The 23,705-nt window shown below is 38.3% G+C and overlaps 1 protein-coding gene across 1 annotated transcript; it reads left to right on the forward strand.

The window, feature by feature from the left end:
• Positions 1 to 273: 273 nt before the first annotated feature.
• On the forward strand, positions 274 to 20,549 carry PTCHD3 (patched domain containing 3; the record flags this gene model as incomplete). The annotated part of the gene is given in 11 exon segments (XM_040450942.1): positions 274 to 504; positions 507 to 1,020; positions 1,023 to 1,094; positions 1,748 to 1,823; positions 1,939 to 1,998; positions 16,270 to 16,415; positions 19,041 to 19,145; positions 19,148 to 19,520; positions 19,743 to 19,909; positions 19,912 to 20,112; positions 20,115 to 20,549. Coding segments are annotated over 11 exon segments (2,172 nt in total), but the record flags the coding sequence as incomplete, so codon positions are not given.
• Positions 20,550 to 23,705: the final 3,156 nt, after the last annotated feature.

Genomic DNA, 23,705 nt, shown 5'->3' on the forward strand with positions numbered 1-23,705 from the left:
GCCTTAGTCCCTCCGAGGTGGCGCCAGAGGCCCGGCAGGAGGCAGCGGCGGAGGCGCCTGCGCCAACGGAGCGGGAGCCCGCAGCGGAGGAGCCGGGGCCCAGGTCAGAGGCGAAGCGGAAACCAGAGGCAGGGCTGGGCTCAGAGCCGCTGCCGGCCTCCAAGCACGAGTCAGAGTAGTTCTTCGGTCGAAGACAGGAACCCGAGATGACCTGGGCTTCGGGGCAGTTGCCAGAGTCCTCTGGGGCGCCCCATTCACATCCGGTGTCAGTGAGGGGGGATTCCTTGCTGCCTGCATATCCCTCGGAAAACCGGATGTCCGAGAGACCACCCTTGCCACACCCACTGTCTGGAGGCGCCCCTCTCCTGCGTCTTCCGAAGGCTGGGATGCGAAGTGGGCGCGCACCCCTGGATCTTCCTGCTGGTGCCCATGGTGCTGATGGCCGCTCTGGGCACCGGTTTGATTTACCTGCCCAAGGATGTAGAAGAAAACTTCGAGGAGCAAGTTTTCCTTTCCACCCAATAGGGAGCCCGGCCAAGGCCGAGAGGCGCTTTGTGCAGAAACACTTCACCGCCAACGACTCTTACGGCTTCTCCATCTCCAGGAAGAGCACCGAGGTCAATTTCGCTTTTATTCTAGCGGTCTCCAACACGACCTCCCTGCTAGAACCAGCAATCTTATCAGAAGTTAGTAAAGTGGATGACGTGATCCAGGATCTGTATGCGATGGGGGAAAACGGAATCCAGATCCACTACAATCAGGTGTGTGCCAAGCACCAGGGTCTCTGCGTGCCTTCCAACCCACTCCTGTATGCCTGGCAGATGAACAGGGACCTCGACCTGAGAAATGTCACGTTCCCAATCTACAACCACACCGGTCAGCCCATCTACCTGCCTGGCACCATTGGAGGAATCTTCTCAGGCGAGAGGATGGGAATGAACCAGTTACTCCTCGAAGCCAAAGCCGTGAGGTTGCTCTACTACCTGAAAACTGAGGATCGAGAGGACAACGAGCGTAGTAAGAAATGATCCATTTCCTGAACCAATTTAGCAACATTGAAAAGCGTCTGGCCTTGAAGAGGATCCAGGTATCTGGTGGCTGAGTTTTATAGGGAGGGTTTATAGGCTGAGTTTTATAGACCGGGAGAAGGTGGGAGGGGTAAGAACACGTTTTCCAAGTAGTAGCATTCCTGGATTATTTGATGGAGTCCTTGACTTGCAGCTGGGAGTGCTCTACTCTGTTTGGCACTTAATCCAACTTCCTTAATCTCACACACCAAAGGATGCCACACAGCATAAATCCTTAATAATATTCTGGTGGAAAACACAAATCCTACATCCTTAAGGTAGGTCTGCTCAGTGCAGACATTGATCATCAGGTTTTCCAGTCAAATTACTTTAAAATCCTTACTCTCAAAGTCTTTGCTATTTTGGGGAACCCCCTGAAATGTGTTTGGAGTTCATTTGAATAAAAGCAACAAACTTTTAAGAAGTTCCACGGTATTATTGAAAAAAGAATTAGCTCACCATTTACCAAGTAAGTTATATAGCCTAGTGCCAGGCACATGCTAGCTATTCTGTAACTAATAGTTGTGAATAAGCCTGGTCAAAGTGAGACAACTATTGGAAAAATACCAGATCCTTCTGAAATATCGATGAAATTAAAATAGTAAAAGACAACGACCTACTAAAATTTTAGAAAAAGCCACAATTTCTGTAATTATGAATGGTTTCACAATCTTAGGTAGATCTCAGATCTTGTGTATTCAGGAGGTTTAAACCTTGGGTTTCTGAAAGAAACTTTAGAAAGCGTGCCACAGATTTGTGGGAAGAAGCACACCTATGTTAATCTTCTTTATTCTAAAATCACGATTCACATATTTTGATCTTTTACTAAATCTTAACACGTTTCAATCAGTAAGCTCTAGTGTTTCAATAGGGTTTGTGACTCACACAAATACCTTCTAATCATATTATTTGCAATCATATCATGCTACAGGTAAAATGGTTTCATTGTTTCTTAACTCTTTTTAATAGATATTTTTGGGTGGCAAAATACATGTAATTGATATAAAACATGCCATTCTAATCATTTTAAGTGTATATTTCAGTGGCATTAATTACATTCACACTGTTGTGCAACCATCACAACTATTTGGGGTTTTTTTCATTTTTATGTTTTTACGTTTATTTATTTTTGATAGAGAGACAGAGTACAAGTGGGGGAGGGGCAGAGAGAGAAGGAGACAGAATTGGAAGCAGGCTCCAGGCTCTGAGCTGTCAGCACAGAGCCCGCCGCGGGGCTCGAACCCACAAACTGGGAAATCATGACCTGAGCCAAAGTCAGACGCTTAATGAGCCACCCAGGCGCCCCACAACTGTCTGTTTCTAAATCTTTCCATCCCCCAAAACAGAAACTGTATAACCCTTAGGCAGTAACTCTCCATGGCCTCCCCCCAGTCCCAGCTAACCTTCATCTACTTTCTATCTCTATGAATTTGCTTATTCTAGAGATTTCATATAAGTGGAATCACACAATATTTGTACTTTTGTGACTGGCTTATTTCACTTGGCATAATGTTTTCAAGGTTCCTCTATATCCTAGCACGTATCAAAACTTCATTCATTTTTATGACTGGTATTTCACCGTATACATACAGCACTGTTTGTTATACACTTAACTGTTGATGAGCACTTGGAATGTTTCCACTTTTTGGCTTTTGTGAATAATGCTGCAACGAACATTGATGTACAAATATTTTCTTGAGCTCCTGTTTTCGATTATTTTCAGTATATACCTGGGAATTGAATTGGTGGGTGGTGTGATAATTCTATGGTCAGTTCTTTTTTTAAAAAAAATTTTTTTAACGTTTATTTTTGAGACAGAGAGAGAGCGTGAACAGGTGAGGGGCAGAGAGAGAGAGGGAGACACAGAATCTGAAACAGGCTCCAGGCTCTGAGCTGTCAGCACAGAGCCCGACGCGGAACTTGAACTCACAGACCGTGAGATCATGACCTGAGCCGAAGTCGGACGCTTAACCGACTGAGCCACCCAGGCGCCCCTATGGTCAGTTCTTTGAAGAACCGCCAAATCCTACCAGCAATGTATAAAGGTTCTAATTTCTCCACATCCTCACCAACACTTGTTTTTTGTTTTATTGATAATAGTCAACTTAATAGTGACAAAGTGTGGTTTGATTTACATTTCCCTAATTACTAATGATCTTAAGTATCTTTTCATGTGTTTATTGGCCATATGTACATCTTTGGAGAAATTTCTATGCAAGTCCTTTGCCCATTTTTTAATTTGGTTGTCTTTTTGTTTTTGAGTCCTATTGTTGGTGAGTACTTTGTATATTTGGTTTTAAGTTTATTTTTTTTATTTCGAGAGAGAAAAAATATGAATGGGGGAGGGTCAGAAAGAGAGGAGAAAGAGAATCCCAATCAGGCTCCACACTGCTAGCACAGAGCCTGATGTGGGGCGTGAACCCACAAACCATGAGATCATGACCTGAGCTGAAGTCGGATACTCAACTGACTGAACCACCCAGACACCTCAGTATTTTGTATGTTTTAAATATTAAACCTTTATCAGATATATGATTTATAAATATTTTCTCCCACTCTGTGTATTGTCTCTTCACTTTCTTGATAATGTCTTTAATGCACAAGAGTTTTTAATTTTGATGAAATCCACTTTATCTTATTTTTTTCTTTTGCTATATACTTATATGTAAGAATCCATTGACAAGTTCAATGTCATGCACATTTGCCCTGTGTTTCCTTCTAAGAGTTTTATGGTTTTAGCCCTCATATTTAGGTTGTTGATCAATTTTTAGTTCACTTTTGTATATGTAGTGTGAGTAGGGGTTTAACTTCATTCTTGTGCATGGAAATCCATGTGGAAATCCATGTTTCCATGTTGATTGCTGGAAATCCAGTTTTCCAAGTCCCATGTGATGAACAGACTATTCTTTCCCAGTTGATTGGACTTGGCATCCTTGTAAAAAATCAATTGGTTGTAGATGTATGGGTTTATTTCTGGACTCTAAATTATATGCCATGAGCCTACATGTCTGTTGATGTGCCAGTACTACACTGTTTTGATTCCTGTAGCTTTGTTATGAGTTTTGAAATCTGGAAATCCTCCAATTTTTATCGTCTTTCTCATGATTATTTTGGATATCTAGGACTCCTTGCAATTCCATATGAATTTTAGGGTTGACTTTTCCATTTCTGGGGTGGGGGGAAGGTCATTGAAATTTTGATAAAGATTGTGTTGAATCTGTAGGTTGCTTTAAGTGAGATTAACATTTTAACAATACTGTCTTCCTCCCTGTGAACTAAGGTTGTATTTCCATTAATTTAGGTCTTCTTTAGTTTCTTTCACTAAATTTTTGTAGCTTTCTGTCTTTCACCTCCTTGGTTAAATTTCTTTCTAAATATTTTATTCTTTTAGACACTAAATGGAATTGCTTTTTCATTTCATTTTTGGATCGTTCATTGCACGTATATAGAAACACAACTGGTATTTGTGTGTTGATCTTGTACCCTGCACCTTTGCTCAATTTGTTTATTAACTCTATTAGTTTTATTGTGGTTTCTTTGGAATTTTCATATATAGAATCATGTAATCTGTGAAAAGCGATAGTTATACTTCTTCATTTCCATTTTGAATTGCTTTTATTTCCATTTCTTATTTAATTCCTCTGGATAGCACTTCCACTTCAATGTCAAGTGTCATTGGCGAAAGTGGGCATCTTTATCTTGTTCCTGATTTTGAAGGGAAATCTTTCAGTCTTTCACTTTTGATTATATTGTTAGAGTGCTCGCTTCGGCAGCACATATACTAAAATTGATTATATTGTTAGATATTCAGTATAATGGTCCCTATCATTTTGAGGAAGTTCCTTTCTATTCCTTGTTTTTGAGGGTTTTTTTTAATCATAATTGGGTGTTGGATTTTGTCAAATGCCTTTTTTGCATCTATTGAGATGATCATGTAGATTTTATCCTTTGTTCTATTAGTGTGATATGTTACTTGATGATTTTTCCCATGTTGAACCACTCTTGCATTCCTGGGATAAATCCTAGTTGGTAATGATGTATAATCTTTTTAATGTGCTATTGAATTGGGTTTGCAGAATTTTATTAAGGACATTTGAATCTACATTCATAAGATATTGATCTATGGTTTTCTTCTTGTAATCTTTGTCTGGGATTGGTATCAGTGTATGTTGAATGGGTTAGGGAGTGTTTCTTCCTTTTCAACTTTTTGGAAGGACTTGAGAAGGATTGGTGTTACTTCTTCTTTACATGTTTAGTAAAATTTACCAGTGAAGCCATCTGGTCTTAGACTTTTCTTTTTGGGTGGTTTTTGATTACTGATTCAGTCTTTTTACTTATTCAATGTCTGTTGAGATTTTCTATTTCATCTTGAGTCAGTTTAGGTCATTTATGTGTTTCTAGAAATTTGTGCATTTCAAACAGTTTGTTGGCATAAGTTGTTTATAGTATTCTTTATTTTTTAATGTTTATTTATTTTTGAGAGAGAGTGCACGAGAGGGAGAGAGGTGGCAGGGGGGTGGGGGCAGAGGATCCAAAGTGGGCTCTGCACTGACAACAGTGAGCCCCATGCGGGGCTCAAAACCATCAACCATGAGATCATGACTTGAGACGAAGTAGGAGCTCAACCAACTGAGCCACCCAGACAACCCTACAGTATTCTTTTATAATCCTTTCTATTTCTCTAAGGTTAGTAGTAATGTCTTCAATTTCATATCTGATTTAGTTATTTCTATCTTCTTTTTTCTTTGTCACTCTAGATAAAAGTTTATCAAGTTGTTGATCTTTTTAAATAACCAATTTTTGGCTTTGTTGGTTCCCTCCATTGTTTTTCTAGTCTCAATTGCATATATCTCTATTCTAATCTTTTCATTTCCTTCCTTGTTAGCTTTGGTTTTGTTTTGTTTTATTTTGTTTCTATTTCTGCGAGATGTCTAGTACCATAAGGTGATTGAAGACCTTTGTTTTTCTTTTTAATGTAGTGTAAATTTACCTATGAGCACTGGTGTTGTTACATCCTGTAAGTTATGTTTTGCTGTGTGTTTATTTTCATTTGTTGCTGAGTATTTTCTAATTTCCCTTGTGATTTATTCTTTGACCCATTGGTTATTTGATAGTGAGTTGCTTAATTTCCATACATTTTGAATTATCCAGTTTTTCCTCTATTATTGATTTGTAGCTTCATTCCATTGTTGGTTGAAAAGATACATTGGGTAAGTTCAATATTTTTACATTTTCAGACTTGTTTTGTGACCTAACATATGATCTATTCCAGAGAAAGTTTCATGTTCACTTGAGAATAATGTATATTCTTCTATCATTGGGTTGAGTGTTGTATATATCTCTGTAAGGTCTAATTTATTTAGTGTTGTCCATTTCTTCTGTTTCCTTATAGATTATTGGCCTAGATGTTTTATACATTATTGAAAGTGGCATATTGAATTCTCCATCTATTTCTGTCTACAAGTCTGTTAATATTTGTTTCATTTTTGGGTCTCTATTGGCAGTGAATATATGTTTGTAGATGAATCTTCTTGATGAATTGTTCTTTTTATCAATTTAAAATGCCCTTCTTTGTCTCTTTTAACAGTTTTTAAAATAAAATCTATTTCATCTTATAGAAGTATATTCAATCCTGCCCTCCTTTGGTTATATTTATATGGAATATCTTTCTCCATCCTTTAGCTTTCAATCTATTTATGTCTTTGGGTCTATAATGAGTCTCTTGTAGACAGCATATAGTTGAATCATGTTATTTTATCCATTCTGTCAATTTCTACCCTTTTATTCAAGAGTTTAATCCATTTACATTTAAAATAACTGCTGACAGGGGCGCCTGGGTGGCGCAGTCGGTTGAGTGTCCGACTTCAGCCAGGTCACGATCTCACGGTCCGTGAGTTCGAGCCCTGCGTCAGGCTCTGGGCTGATGGCTCGGAGCCTGGAGCCTGTTTCCCATTCTGTGTCTCCCTCTCTCTCTGCCCCTCCCCCATTCATGCTCTGTCTCTCTCTGTCCCAAAAATAAATAAATGTTGAAAAAAAATTAAAAAAAAATAAAATAAAATAAAATAACTGCTGACAAGGAAGGACTTCTGCTATTTTGCTATTTGTATTCTGTGTATCATACAGTTTTTTCGTCCCTCACTTCATCCATTATGCCTTCTTCTATGTTTAGTTTCTATTTTTCTAATGAGTTGTTTGATTCTCTTCTCATTTCCTTTTGCAATGATTTTGTGAGATTTTCTTTATGGTTATTACCATGGAGATTCATATAATTCTAAGTTTAAAACAATCTACATTAAACTGATACCAACTGAACTTCAAAAACACACAAATATGCTGCTTCTATACACCTCTGTCCCCCACTCTTTATGTTGTTGTTGTCACAAATTATATCTTTATACACTCTATGCCCGATAACAGATTTATAATTATTTTTATGTTCTAAATTCTGTAGGTAATAAAATGTAGGATTATAAACCAAAAATATAATAATACTTGCTGTTATATTTGACCAAGACCTATGTTTCCTCATATGGCTTAGCATTACTTTTTATTGTTCTTTCTATTCAGCCTGAAGGATTCCTTTTACCATTTCATTTAGGGCAGGTCTAATTAACAAGCCTGCTTAGCTCTTGTTTATCTGGAATGTCTTAATTTCTCCTTCATTTTTGAAGGACAGTTTTGATGAATACAGAATTTTCCGTTGATGTTTTTTTTTTCTTTAAGCACTATAAATATCCCACTGTCTCCTTGCCTCCATGGTTTCTAATAAACAATCAGCTTTTATACTTATTAAGGGTCCCTTATATTTGGTGAGTTGCTCCTCTCTCAGTGCTTCCAAGACTCTCTCTGCCTTTGGCTTTCAATGATTTGGTTATAATGTTCTCAGTCTGGGTCTTTTTGAGTTCATCCTATTTGAACTTCATTAAGCTTCTTGGATTTGTAGCTTCATATATTCTACCAAATTTGGGAAGTTTTCAGCCATTATTTCTTTAAATATTCTTCCTGCATCCTTTTTTTTTTTTTTTTAATTTTTTTAACGTTTATTTATTTTTGAGACAGAGACAGAGCATGAACGGGGGAGGGTCAGAGAGAGGGAGACACAGAATCCGAAACAGGCTCCAGGCTCTGAGCTGTCAGCACAGAGCCCGACGCAGGGCTCGAACTCACGGACCGTGAGATCATGACCTGAGCCGAAGTCGGCCGCTCAACCAACTGAGCCACCCAGGCACCCCCTGCCTCTTTTTCTCTCTCTCCTGAAACTCCCATAATATGTATGTTGATCTACTGGCTGGTAGACCCACAGATCTCTGAGGTTCTTCTCACTTTTCTTCATCCTTTTTTCTTTCTGTCTCTTAGACTCCATACATTTCAATTGTCCTATTTTCAGTTCACTGATTCTTCTGCCTATTAGACCTACTGTTGAATGACTGTAGTGTTTTTGGGTTTGTTTTCTGTCATTTCAGTTACTGTAGTTTTCAGTTCCAGAATTTCTGTTTGGTTCCTTTAAAAAAATTTCTGCCTCTTTATATTATTATTTTGCTCATACATTGTTTTTCTTATTTCCTTGTCAGAGCTCTTCTTTAGCTCTGTAAGCATATTTAGAAAAGTGTTTATAGTCTTTGTCTAGTAAGTCCTAGCTTTGTCTTTCCTCAAGGATGATTCTATTTATTTTGTTTCACACATATTTTGAACCACACTCTCCTCTATCTTTATATACCTTGTGATTTGTTGTTGTTGGTGGTGGTGGTGGTTGTGTAGAAAACTGGACATTTGGCTAACTGGAAATCAGATTCCACCTTCCCCAGGGTTTTCTGTTGTTTTCCTATGTGTTTATTTAAGATTAGTGGTCCATTTTCTTTGTGATTTTCCGAAACTATTATTGAAAGACTGTAATTTTTGTTTTTTGTGGTCACTGAAGTTTCTGTACCTTAGCTAGTGTTTTGACATAGATTTCCTTGGATGCCAGGAGCTCTCCCAGTGTTTGCAAAATGGTTCTGTGCCTGGAACCTCCAACACTTACCAAGGCTTACACTGTACCTAGGGATCAGCCCTAGGTGAAAGCTTAGGGTCTTCTTAGGTCTTTTCTGAGCATACATCTTGCCCTGGGTAATTTTCTATATTCCCCAGTATAACTGAGTACTTTTTAATATCCTAAATTCCCAGAGAAATGCTCCTCATCTTTTTCCATAGGCAGTCTTTTGTATTTTTGAGCTATAATCTTTTGCTCTATGCACATGAGGTTTGTTAATTCAACTTGTGGTGTTTCCCGCTTTCTCAACCTGAGTTTTGAGTTAGACAAAACAGAGGAGTGCCTTGCATCAGTCCATCAGGGAGCCCCCAAATAGGTTAGAACAGACATATAAAATATTTTAGGAATAATCTCTGCTCTGCTTCCTCCAAAAACAGGGAAATGGCTCCATCATGGTAACATGAGCTGTTACCACTTTAAGATCCCTGCTGTCTTAGGGACAGTTTGGGACTGGGGCCACTTTAACACATCTGCCACATTATGATCACTGCCACTTTAAGACTACTATCACACTGGAGAGGGAGACAGGGCATGTAAAATCACTATAAAACATTCCTACTATTTTGAAGTACTCCCCTGATTTTCTTTCATTTAGCACTTGCTTAGTTGCTGTAAGCTTTTGACTGCTTTCCAGAGTTCAGAGAATTCTGAAAATATATGCCCGTTTTTCTATATTTCTTTGTCGGGATGAGACTTGGGAAATTCCTACTCCATGTTTTGCTGACATCCAGCACTAAACTCTTATTTTTTAAACTTTCTTTTCTCCCCACCCCCCATTAGCAATAGTGTGCAATCAGATGGAATAGTAAAAACAAATAAATAAATTATGGCCAGTTTTGTTTGATTTGGCATATGTTTTTTACTTTACATATTGTGCCAATTGTGACTAATTGTTCCATTTGGAAGCAGATATGCTGATAGAATTAAATAAGTCCATATTTCTGTATAAATTTCAACTAGTACTTTTAACTATATAAAACATTAATCTCTAATTTAATTGACTTGGGTGTCCCCATTGTTCGGATGTGGGGTTTACCTTGTTAAGCACTTAAAAATTGTTATCTAGGCATTAGGGTTAGTTTGGGCTCTTGTAATCAGAAAGCTAAAATATTGAAAATATCAGCAAACACCAGTATTTAGTTTTAGAAGTAACCCCATAGAATAGATTAATTGAGTGATTCTCACAGCAGAGTTCCAGAGAGGACTCTACACCTACTTATTCTGAAGCCACCTATTGAATCAAGTCTCTGGGGTCTCAGTCTGAAAATCTATATTTCAAAAATGTCTTTAGTTGATTCTCCTGTATAGGTGGGTTTGGGAGTAAATGATATAATTCAACTCTCTAGATTTTAAGGTAGAGAAAAATAAGGCCCCAATAGGTAGAGGGAGTTAACCATGATGGGTATCTCGTTAGAGTTAATAAACTACCTCACAACTTTGTTATTTTGGAAAGAAAGACCACATTCCCTAGTAAACAAACAAAATCGAAAAACTAAGAAGGAAGGGTGAGAGGGAGGGAGGGAGAAAATAGGGAGGAAGGATGGGAACGAAAAAAAGACCAAATTCAGGCTTGTTAAAGTCATTAGAGTATAAAAATAATGTTAACCTAGTGTGGAATCTCCAAGGTACCAACAACTGGCTTGACAAAACTTTCCTACTAGGTAGTTGGTTCTGAATATACAAATTTGTATCAATTCTTGCTTATCTTTACTAATAATTATGGACAGTAGTACAGAGAATCTTATACTGAAGGCAATTAGAAAATGATTTTTTTAGTCTTTATTTAATTTGAAAGAGAGAGCATGGTTGAGTGAGCAGAGGAGAGGCAGAGAGAGAGGGAGAGAAGGAATCCCAAGCAGGCTCTTCGCTGTCAGAGCAGAGCCTGACACAGGGCTTGAACTCACAAACCAGGAGATCATGACCTGAGCCAAAACCAAGAGTCGGATGCTTAACTGACTGAGCCAGCCAGACACCCTTAGAAAATGATTTATATTTATTTGTCTTTGGAGACTTTATGTTTATGTAACCAGAATATGAAACACATAGGACTCATGAGGTATAAACATAATGCAACTTTATTTTTGTCTCCCTTTGTTCCCTTTAAGTTTTGTAGGTAAGAGCAAGTTCTTCCTCTGCCCTATGAAAACTCAGACAGGCCATGTGACTTTTGTGGTCATTAGTAGGTAGGACAAAATCCTCCAGTCAGAGTTCAAATGTCCATGTCCACGTCCATGTCCATGTAATAAACAAAATTGGTAACTTGATTTAAAGTTAAGGTGCCCTCCAGCACCCTTTGCTAGAGCATGCTGCATGGGATAGCCCTTAATGGAGAGAAAGGAGCTTACCAGTTCTCTTCTTTTTTTTTTCTGAATATAATTTATTGTCAAGTTAGCTAACATACAGTATAGTCCTGGCTTCTGGAATAGATTCCCATGATTCATCACTTAACATACAACACCCAGTGCTCATCCCAACAAGTGCCCTCCTCAATGCCCATTACCCATTTTCCCCTCACCTCACCCCCCCTCACTTCACCCCCCAGAGAAATCAAGCCTCAGTTCTCTGTATTTAAGAGTCTCTTATGGTTTGCCTCCCTCTCTGTTTGAAATGATTTTTTACCCTTCCCTTCCCTCATGGACTTCTGTTAAGTTTCTCAGATTCCACATATGAGTGAAAACATATATCTGTCTTTCTCTGACTGACTTATTTCTCTTAGCATAATACCCTCCAGTTCTATCCACATTGTTGCAAATGGCAAGATTTCATTCTTTCTCATTGCCAAGTAGTATTCCATTGTATATATAAACCACATCTTCTTTTTTAAATGTTTTAAATTTATTTTTTAAAATTTACATCCAAGTTAGCATATAGTGCAACAATGATTTCAGAAGTAGATTCTTTAATGCCCTTACCCATTTAGCCCATCCCCCCTCCCACAACTCCTCCTACAACAGTAATCCTCTGTTTGTTCTCCATATTTAAGAGTCTCTTATGTTTTGTCCCTCTCCCTGTTTTTGTATTATTTTTGCTTCCCTTCCCTTATGTTTATCTGTTTTGTATCTTAAAGTCCTCATATGAGTGAAGTCACATGATATTTGTCTTTCTCTGACTAATTTTGCTTAGCATAATACCCTCTAGTTCCATCCACGTAGTTGCAAATGGCAATATTTCATTCTTTCTCATTTCCAAGTAGTATTCCATTGTATATATAAACCACATCTTCTTTATCCATTCATCAGTTGATGGACATTTGGGCTCTTTCTGTATTTTGGCTATTGTTGATAGCACTGCTATAAACATTGGGGTTCATGTGCCCCTATGAATCAGCACTCCTGTATCCTTTGGATAAATTCCTATAGTACTACTTCTGGCTCATAGGGTAATTCTGTTTTTAATTTTTTGAGGAACCTCCACATTGTTTTCCAGAGAAGCTGCACCAATTATGCATTCCCACCCACAGTGCAAGAGGGTTCCCATTTCGCCACATCCTTGCCAACATCTGTTGTTTCCTGAGTTGTTAATTTTAGCTACTCTGGTGTGAGGTGGTATCTCACTGTGGTTTTGACTTGTATTTCCCTGATGATGAGTGACGTTGAGTATCTTTTCATGTGTCTGTTGGCCATCTGGATGCCTTCTTTGGTCTAATCATGTCTTCTGGCTATTTCTTCACTGGATTATTTCAGGTGTTGAGTTTGGTAAGTTCTTTATAGATTTTGGATAATAAGCCTTTATGTTATATGTCATTTGCAAATATCTTCCCCCATTCTGTTGGTTCGCCAGCCCTCTTCTATCCCTTCTCTTCCTGCTTCCCATCTTGCTAAGTTAGTTGGAGCATGTCCAAGGAGAAAAAGAAAAGGAAGAGGGAAATCCTTAAGGCACAGCTGCTGCCACGATGCTTCAATACGTGCCTTCTCTAGGCTTTAAAATAAAACCAATTCTCTTTTGAATGTGTTAGTAAATTCCTAGGACATCTCCCACTCCTACCTCTCTATTAGCACTGAGAATCTCTTATCTCTGGTCTGGGCAACAGCCTCCTAGACAGTCCCTAAGACATTGCCCATGCTGCCTGATTCATTTACACTTACATATGAAGGTTATCCTTGCACATATGCATTTACCTCACACAGAAGCCTTATTTGCACCTATTTTAGGGTTCCGTATTTATTGTCTGATTGTGAAGTCATATGAACAAACTTTTTCAAGTATATGCTCTAGCTTGAACCTCATTCTACAGCAAGTAGTGGTATATTGATCTTCTTGACTCCTTCAAAATTGTCTCACATTTTGGACATGACAACATTTACACCAAATATTAGATCTGTTTCTGAAACAAGCTTGAAAATCTTTCCCTTCTCAAATACACTGTAAACTGTTGTTTACTTATGAGAAACATCATTACCTTTGAAGGAAGATGTGGATCTCTTACCAAACATATAGATTGTTGTCTAAGTATAATAAGTTCTAATTTAGCCCTTCCCTGTCAGGTAAATAAAAAATTCAGAAGGTTGGCCATCTTGCTGCCTGCACTGGAGTCATATGGGGAAGGTTTTAGACATAAAGATTCTGCAGCTTCCCTACCAACCTACTGAATCAGGATCTGCATAGCTAGGTTCCAGGAGATCTAAAGTTCTAAGACTTCCCTGGGTCATTCTGATAAACTGTTTAAAACAAAATCCTTCTCAGGGGTGCCTGGGTGGCTCTGTCAGCTAAGCGTCTTGACTCTAGGCTTCGGCTCAGGTCATGATCTCGTGGTTCACGGGTTTGAGCCCCACTTCGGGTTCTGCGCTGACAGTGTGGAGCCTGCTTGCCATTCTCTCTCTCTGTCTCTCTCTGTCAGCCTCTCTCTCTCAAGAGAAATGAACTTAAAAAAAAAAATCTTTCGGGGCGCCTGGGTGGCGCAGTCGGTTAGGCATCCAACTTCAGCTCAGGTCACGATCTCGCGGTCCATGAGTTCGAGCCCCGCGTCAGGCTCTGGGCTGATGGCTCAGAGCCTGGAGCCTGTTTCCGATTCTGTGTCTCCCTCTCTCTCTGCCCCTCCCCATTCATGCTCTGTCTCTCTCTGTCCCAAAAATAAATAAACGTTAAAAAAAAAATTTTTTTTAATAAAAAAAAAAAAATCTTTCTTGGAGACCGGAATATCTGCAAGTGTATTCACCAAACTCCTACAGTGTTCCATCTTCAAATCTTTCCTTCCATTGTATATTGCACATTAAAGATCATTTAGACAAAGTCAACTCAGCATGTAGTCAAAATAAAGTAACTATAGGCAATAATATACTTCACTCCCTCCCTTACATCTGAAAATTTTATACCAAAAAATCCAGAGACTTGAAAGATGGAATGTCATATGTAACTCATTCATCTTTCTGATTTCAAAGTTCATCTTTCTTACTTCCTTATTTCAAACTGCTATAAACCAACATTGTTGTTTTAAGAAAGTATTAATTATAATCAAATTTTATTCTAACAAGGAATTTTACTTTTGCTCTGGAATTTTGCACATGTGGTTGGTTTGGGGCCCTGAGTTTAACTCATAGCACTGGTGTGTTGAAAAAAATAAAACCATGGTGTAGAAATATTTTGCAGAATAAGAAAGTTTAGCTATTTTACTTTGTCTGGCCTAAAGGTCATGGTCATGTTGCTGTATTAGAATCAGTGCTTCTGTTTCCATAGTTGGCTCTCCTAGTCTTCAATCCAAACTTAGTTTCTCTCTCCTCCTAAAAATATCTAGAGACAAGTATAAGTCATTGTTTTGAAGCAGTTAACAAAAAAGCAAAATATAAAACCAGAGGTGGTTGTCAATATTTTCAAATGTAATATTGTGGTTATTGGGTAGGTAAAGTGCTGAATCCATACTTTAAAATGCTGCCTATATATTGCCATTTTTGTTGGTCCAGCAAAGAAAAAGGCACAGGCTGTGTTATTAAAAATGGACTAGAGGGGCACCTGGGTGGCTCAGTTGGTTAAGTGTCTGACTTTGGCTCAGGTCATGATCTCATTGTTCATGGGTTCAAGCCCCACATCAGGCTCTGCACTGGTAGTGTGGAGCCTGCTTGGTAGTCTCTCTCTCTCTCTGCCTCTCCCCCACTTGTACTCTCTCTCTCTCAAAAATAAATAAGTAAACTTAACATTTTTTAAACATGTATTTTTGAGAGAGAGAGAGTGAGAGAGTGAACAGGGGAGGGGCAGAGAGAGGGGAGACAACAAATCCAAAGCAGCTCCCAGCTCCAAACCATCAGCACAGAGCTGAACATGGGGCTCAAACCCACAAATCGTGAGATCATGACCTGAGCCAAAGTCAGTTGTTTGACTGAGCCACCCAGACGCCCCATAAATAAACTGTTTTTAAAAAATGGACTACATTTCTTTTTTTTTTTTTAATTTTTTTTTTAACGTTTATTTATTTTTGAGACAGAGAGAGACAGAGCATGAATGGGGGAGGGTCAGAGAGAGAGGGAGACACAGAATCTGAAACAGGCTCCAGGCTCTGAGCTGTCAGCACAGAGCCCGACGCGGAGCTCGAACTCACGGACCACGAGATCATGACCTGAGCCGAAGTCGGCTGCTTAACCGACTGAGCCACCCAGGCGCCCCAAAAATGGACTACATTTCTAATTCTTTTGTAATTAGTAGCAACTCTCCTAGAGCCCACTTCACCAGTAGACAAGAATCCTGAAAACGTTTGAGGAGAAGACTTTCATACATTTTGTTAATCACAATACATATTGAACTTGTTTTGAAATTCAAGAGCTGTTTAGAATTCCATCTATGGCTACTTGGAGTCAAGGGTGGGTGAAAAGAGCACTGAATATGGATACTTTCTCTGCTAGAGCTTGCCCTCCCTTTGCTGATGTAATTAACCATCTGAAGTATTTGGTATATCTTTATGGCTCTGAACTGGTGGTGAGTGAATTTGTGCTTGCCCAGCCGCAGAAGAATTGCTCAGAAGTTTGGTAAAAGTACTGATTCACAGCTTTTCTGTTCCCTCCGCCCTTTTTCCCACTTGGTCTGGGACAGTGTCTGGGAATTAAAGGTCTTCAGCAGACAGGTATGGGAATTATTGCCCAAGAGCTTTCTAAACAGATGTCCAAGTCGAGAATGTTATAAACTGATGGAATTTCAGTGTGGAAGCTACCACCACAAATTCCATGATTTCTCCCTCCAAATGTACAGGTGTGACTGTGTACGAAACAAAATGTGGGCTGCAACCTTTGGAATGATTTCTGCTGCCTTGGCAGTGGTGAACGGCTTTGGCCTGATGTTGTACATTGGGGTGCCATTGGTGATCATAGTTGCAAATTCACCATTTCTTATTCTAGGTGAGTAAAACCAAATGTGAAGCTACACATTGTGTATGTGGGGGTATGGGGTAGATAAGGGAAGGAATTTATGTTAGATTAAGCAAAATAATTATATTCAGGTGGCTCCACAGATCCAAAATGAGGTGACAGGAGAGAAGAAAATCAACTTGAAGTGTGTGTGTTTAGAGGCAGAAAAATCTAGTACCCCAAATGGAAAAACAGAGACAAGAGACATGAACAGGCAGTTCACACATACACACACACACACACACACACACATCCAAAATCCAAACTATAAATCACTGGAAGGAGAGGGAAAAAATAATTTGACTTCTCAATTAATGAATGGATGCAAATTAAACCAAAACTGAGATACCTTGTCTTCTTATTAAATTAATAAATATTAGCAAGATTGAAGATATGAGGAAGGTTGTATATAAATGAATACTCATTCTGCTGGGAGAAAATTATAAATTGTTACACACTTTTTTAAATCCAATTTTGCAACAAATCAAAAGATTTAAACATCAAACAGCAAATATCTTTGGCTTAGCAATTCCATTTTTAGAAATTTGTCTTAACAATTAGACAAGTGCTCAAAGAGCAGAACGAGTATGTTCATTTCAGCATTATTTAGAACAGAAAAGTTTTGAAAACCTAATTCAATATCAACATGGGATTGGTCAACTCAAACACAGCATACTAATACTTTTGAATCATATTCAGTCTTCAAAAGGAGGTAGATATATAATGTTAAATGGAAAATGCTGGCTATGAAACCAGGTGTTTGAAATAGAGAGATACAGTTATATGTGCATATTTGTATAGAGCAAATTCTGGATGGATATTCATAAAAATGCAGGGTGGAATTACTATTGTTTATACTTTTTCTCTGCATTTTCATGTACTTCCAGAATTTATTTTACAATAAGCATGAAAAACAAAGGTGTTTATATTATATTTTATTTTTTTAATTTAAAGAGATACCAATTATTTATTTTTTGTTAAATTTATTGTCAAATTGGTTTCCATACAACACCCCGTGCTCATTCCAACAGGTGCTCTCCTCAATGCCCATCACCCGCTTTCCCCTCTCCCCACCCCCATCAACCTTCAGTTTGTTCTCAGTATTTAAGAGTCTCTTATGGTTGGCCTCCCTCCCTCTCTGTAACTTTTTTCCCCTCCCCCCTCCCCCGTCGTCTTCTCTGAAATTACTCAGGATCCACATAGGAGTGAAAACATATGGTATCTGTCCTTCTCTGCCTGACTTACTTCACTCAGCATAATACCCTCCAGTTCCATCCACGCTGCTGCAAACGGCCAGATTTCATTCGTTCTCATTGCCAAGTAGTATTCTACTGTGTATATAAACCACATCTTCTTTATCCATTCTATATTTTAGAAAGTAAGGAACTTAGAAGGAATAGTATTTGGTTTCCATGGGGAGACCGTGGAAAAGCTGTTTGCTGGATGTCAACTTATTTACTCTAACTCTTCAGGACCCACCTACCTAGTACACACCCACGCTTAGTCACTCAGTATTCCCCACAGCCATAAATAACTATAGTTAAAGTGTACATAATTGATTTAATATAAACCAGCACTGAATAGTCCGTGTGTACATAGGAGTGTGTGTGTGTGTGTGTGTGTGTGTGTGTGTGTGTGTGTGTGTGTGATTTAAGCAACTCAAGAAGTGTTCAAGGACAATTTCTGAATAAGTTTCTATAAATCACAAAACTAGTTTTTCAATACCTAGTACATATCAAGAGTTCATTCTTGGTCCCTAGTACTTCTGATTCTTCCCTTTTGTGCTGCTGAGCCCAAGTGAAATCCTCAAAGCTGGTAAGCCATGGGATGTCAGGATGCAGTTTATGACAGAATGTTTAGACTTGTGTCAATACAGATTCTTCTGTCTTCTTGATCATACCCGTAAAACATCAGAGGCAAAGTTGCAATTCCCAGTACCCTCCCATGTAATCCATGCACAAGATCCCCCCAAATTGAAATTAGATCAGCATTTTATTGCAGTTAATTTCCTTATTTATTTTATTGAGTTTGTATCGATATACATGGAAACAAAGGTATACATGAGTGAAAGTAGTGTCAACTCAAGTAGAAATCTTGAGAGAGGTGAAAACATTGCTGGTTAGATGCTAACTGTACAATAGATAAGTCCAGTTTATATTTTAAGCAACAGAATGTTGGCTTCGTGTGTTTGTGCATTCATTAAGATGGTTTATGAGAGAAAATGGTCTTTCAAGTCATCCAGTAGAATCAAAGATACAATGCTAATCCTGCTTCGACTAACACCTACAATAGGTTTCCTGACTCATCATTACAACACCCTAAATGAAGCGTAGGAGTAGAGTATCCTGTGCTATGTACAAATAATAAGAGTATGAATAAAGCACAGAGTTATTACAGAGGAAGGGGTGGATTCTGTTGTGGATTCAGAAGCAACCAGAGAAAGTGACAGAGAAAGTAATAGTATCAAAGCACAGATCAGGCAAGATAAATAAGACCTAAGAGATGGAAAAAGAAGATGCTTCGAGTTTATGTGTTTAATTTTTCATAGATATTGATATTTTAATATTAATATTAAATATTAAAGTTAATATTTAATATTCTTTGTTTTTTTAACAGGTGTTGGGGTTGATGATATGTTTATAATGATTTCTGCCTGGTAGAAGACCAGCCTCATGGATAATATCAAACAGCGGCTGTCCAGTGTCTATTCCAAAGTGGCAGTGTCATTACAATCACCACTATCGCCAATGTCCTGGCCTTCTATACAGGGATGATGACCTCTTTCAGGTTCGTACAATACTTTTGCATTTATACCGGAACAACCCTGTTCTTTTGTTATTTTTATAACATCACCTGTTTTGGAGCGTTTATGGCCCTGGATGGTAAAAGAGAAGTAGTCTGTCTACGCTGGTTGAAAAAGCCAGAAACTCCTGACCAAAAGTGTTCCTCATTTAAAAAGTCCTGCTGTGTCCCATGTGATTCTCTCCCAGATGAACAAGAAACTGATGTCCATCCAATGAATTTGTTCTTCAGAGACTATTTTGGCCCTTTTCTCACAAGCACTGAGTCCAAGTTTTTTGTAGTGCTTCTATACATTTTGTTTCTTTCCAACGTTTATTTATTTTTGGGGGGACAGAGAGAGACAGAGCATGAATGGGGGAGGGGCAGAGAGAGAGGGAGACACAGAATCGGAAACAGGCTCCAGGCTCCAGGCCATCAGCCCAGAGCCTGACGCGGGGCTCGAACTCACAGACCGCGCGATTGTGACCTGGCTGAAGTCGGACGCTTAACCGACTGCGCCACCCAGGCTCCCCCTATTTTGTACATCATTAGTAGTATACATGGGTGTTTCCAAGTGCAGGAAGCATTAGACCTTCGAAATTTGGCAAGTGACGATTCCTACATCACACCATTTTTTAATGTAGAAGAACATTTTTCAGATTATGGCCCCAGGGTTATGGTTATTGTTACTGAAACTCTTGACTACGGGATAAAGATGCTAGGCAAAGACTGGGAAAATGTCTGGTAGATTTGGAAAACAGGGACTATGTAGAAAAAAATGCTACAGAGTTTTGGTTACAAGAGTATGTGCAATATATGGAAAATAGCGGGCAAGATGTAAATGATAAGAATACTTTTATAAACAGTTTGCCCAGTTTTTTAACAAATTTTCCACTTTTTATGTATGATTTAATATTTCATCTTCACATGAAATCATTGCTTCCTGGGGCTTCATTCAGACCATCGGCGTTTCTTCTTCAACCAATAAGAAGATGATGTTATTCCAGTTACAAAGCATACCCAAAAAGTGTGAAATTCCCCTAATGGTGTACAACCCGGCATTCATATATTTTGATCAGTACACTGCAATATTAGAAAACACTGTTCGAAATGTCATTGTTGCATCCTCAACATGAACATAGGTTCATTGTTTCCTTATTGCTAATTCCTCACCCACTGTGTTCCTTGTGGGTAACTTTTGCTATTGCTTCTGTGATTGTGGGAGTAACAGGGTTCATGGCATTCTGGAATGTCAATCTTGATTCCATATCCATGATTAATCTTGTCATTTGTATAGGGTTTTCTGTCGATTTTTCTGCACACATTTCTTACACATTTGTTTCCAGTTCTAAGCCCTCAGTAAACCAAAAAATAATTGAGGCATTGTATCTGCTAGGCTACCCAGTGTTACAAAGTACAGTTTCAACGGTAATAGGGGTGTGTGTTTTATCTGCAGCTAAAGCATACATCTTCAGGACATTTTTTAAGATTATGTTTCTTGTTATGGTATTTGGGGCTGCTCGTGGCCTAATTTTTATTCCAGTATTCTTAACCTTTTTTTGAAGGTTTGTTTGAATATCCACTAACAAATCAAAGACCAATTATAGAATTCCTGCTTGCCACAATCCAATCTGGTAAAAACACACTATTTGAAATAGTCAATAAACTAAAAACAAAGGCATGTTTCCTTGGCTTGGAAATCCCACTTAAAAATGTTATTTAAAATATCCTAAGAAAAACTAATTAGTCTTACATTAAAATATCTTTACTAGGGGCGCCTGGGTGGCTCCGTCGGTTAACCATCCGACTTCGGCTCAGGTCATGATCTCGCAGTCCATGAGTTCGAGCCCCGCGTCGGGCTCTGTGCTGACAGCTTTTGTTTCATTGTTAGAAGTTTATGCCTGGAGTTCAAGTATTTTATATACTATAATATAAATGGAATATTAATTTCATTATACTTCCTATATCATTATTATGTAAAAGTACAACTTATTATTAGTCCTCCCAGTCTGGGGCTTTGTATGCCTTTTCTTTTTTTTTATTTTTTTTTTAACGTTTATTTATTTTTGAGACAGAGAGAGACAGAGCATGAACGGGGGAGGGTCAAAAAAAAGAGAGGGAGACACAGAATCTGAAACAGGCTGCAAGCTCTGAGCCATCAGCGCACAGACTGACGCGGGGCTTGAACTTATGAACCACAAGATCATGACCTGAGCTGAAGTCAGACGCTTAACTGACTGAGCCACCCAGGTGCCCCTGTATGCCTTTTCTTAATGGTGTATTTTGACAAAATGAAGTTTTTGAAGTTTTGAAATCAAATTTACTTTTTTTTTTTTTTTTTTTTTTTTTGGCTAGTGTTTTCTGTGTCCTCCCTAAGAAGTCATTGCCTATTCTAAGATCACAAAAAAATCCATCCATGTTTTCTTCTCAAGGCTAACAGTTTAATTTTACATTTGGGTCTATGATCCATAGATCTATATTTGTTGAGAAGTGTGGATAAAAGTTCATTATGTTCCCATAATAATTATCCATCCAGTTGTCCCAGCATCATTAGTAAAAAGACTACATTTTCAGCATAGGATTAATTTGGGACCTCTGTCAAAGAATCAATTGACAATTTGTGTGTGGCTCTGTTTCTGTGCATTGATCTGTTTGTCTGTTCTAAAGCCAATGCCACAGTGCCTTGATTACTGAAGCTATATATTAACTCTTGAAGTCAGGTTGTATAATTTATCCAGCATTTTTCTTTTTTTCCAAATTGCTTTGGCTATTCTAGGTTCTTCCCATTTAGATACTCATTTTAGAATCACTTGTCAATTTACCAGAAAGCCTTCTGTGTTCATGATTGGGTTATGGTGAATCTACAGATCAATTTGGGGAAAATAGATATCTTAGCCATTTGGAGTATTCTAATCTGTGAACATGGTTTATCTCTCCATTTATTTATGTCTTCTTTAATTTCTCTCAGGAATATCTTACAGATTTAGGTAGATTTACGTCCAAATATTTTTATATTTATGGCATTGTAAATAAATTTAAATTCCTTTTCCATTTTGCTTTTACTACTACATAAAAATACAATAGATTTGGTATACCTACCTTATATGTGTAACCTCATTAGGTTCATTTATTAGTTTGTGTGGATCTTTGTAGTTTCTGTAGTAGTTTTTATCTGTGCAATTATGTAAAGGTCACAGAAAGGCCATTTTATTTCTTCCAATATAATCTTTATCTCTTACTTGGCTTACTGCTTAAAACATCCAGTAAAATGTGGGAAAACATTCTAAAGGCCACATCTCACTGCCTTGTTCCCAACTCTACAGGAAATGTTCAATATTTCATCATTAAATATGATGATTACCTGGAGATATTTCATAGATATTTCTATCAGTTTGAGGAAGGTCCTTTCTAGTCCTAGTTTGCTGAGATGTTTTACCATGAATGGGTATTGAATTTTGTCAAATAATTTTTGTCCATCTATGAAGATTATCATGTCATTTTTTTATTTTAATCTGTGAAGGTGGCAATTTATGTTGAATGACGTTTTAATATTACATCATTTTGCATTCCTAAGATGACTTACATTTGGTCATGGCATATTATTATTTTCATATGTTGCTGTCTTTGTTTTGTTCATATTTTGTCAATGATATTTGTTCCTATGATCATGAGGGATATCGGTCTACAATTCCCTTTTCTTGTAATGTCTTCCTCAGGTTTTGATATTAGGGTTATGCTGCCTTCAGGAAATGAGATGGAAAATATTCCTCTTCTATTTTCTGAAATATATGACATATGGTTGATACAATTTCTTACTTAAATGTTTGGTAGAATTCACCAGTGAAATCATCTGGGCACAGAGTTTTCCTAGAAATGTTTCCTATTTAAAATTTACTTTTTTGGGGGTGGCTGGCTGGCTTAGTCAGTTGAGTGTCCAACTTCGGCTCAGGTCATGATCTCTCAGTTCGTGAGCTCGAGCCCTGCATGGGCTTGCTGCTGTCAGCATGGAGTCTCCTTTGGATCTTCTGTCCCTGTCTCTCTCTGTCCCTCCCCCACTCCTACTCACTCTCTCTCTCTCAAAAATAAAACATTTTAAAAAGTTAAAAAAAAAAAAAAAAGATCCTTAGTTTAATCATCCAGTCAGCATCTTTTCTAGGTTTCATGATACCCCATGGAACAGTGCCTCTCAACTTTTTGCCGCCACAGAGCAGGGATTTTCTTTTCACCAGTCTCCAGTAATATTCTTCTCACTTACCTTATGGCCTCTGTGGCAACCTCCTTGAGGGCCACAGGGTTGTTAATAGCAATTCCAAGGCCTTTTGCCTTTCACTAGAAGTCTCCTTAACACGTTCTACCTTATGAGGCGCCTGGGTGGCTCAGTCAGTTAAGTGTCCAACTCTTGATTTCAGCTCAGGTCATGATCTTATGGTTTGTGGGTTAAAGCCCCACATTGGGCTCTGTGGTGACAGTGCAGAACCTGCTTGGGATTCTCTCTCCCTC

The sequence above is a fragment of the Herpailurus yagouaroundi genome, unplaced genomic scaffold (genome assembly GCF_014898765.1).
Source record: "Herpailurus yagouaroundi ecotype Mexico unplaced genomic scaffold, PumYag 203, whole genome shotgun sequence".
NCBI lineage: Eukaryota > Metazoa > Chordata > Mammalia > Carnivora > Felidae > Herpailurus > Herpailurus yagouaroundi.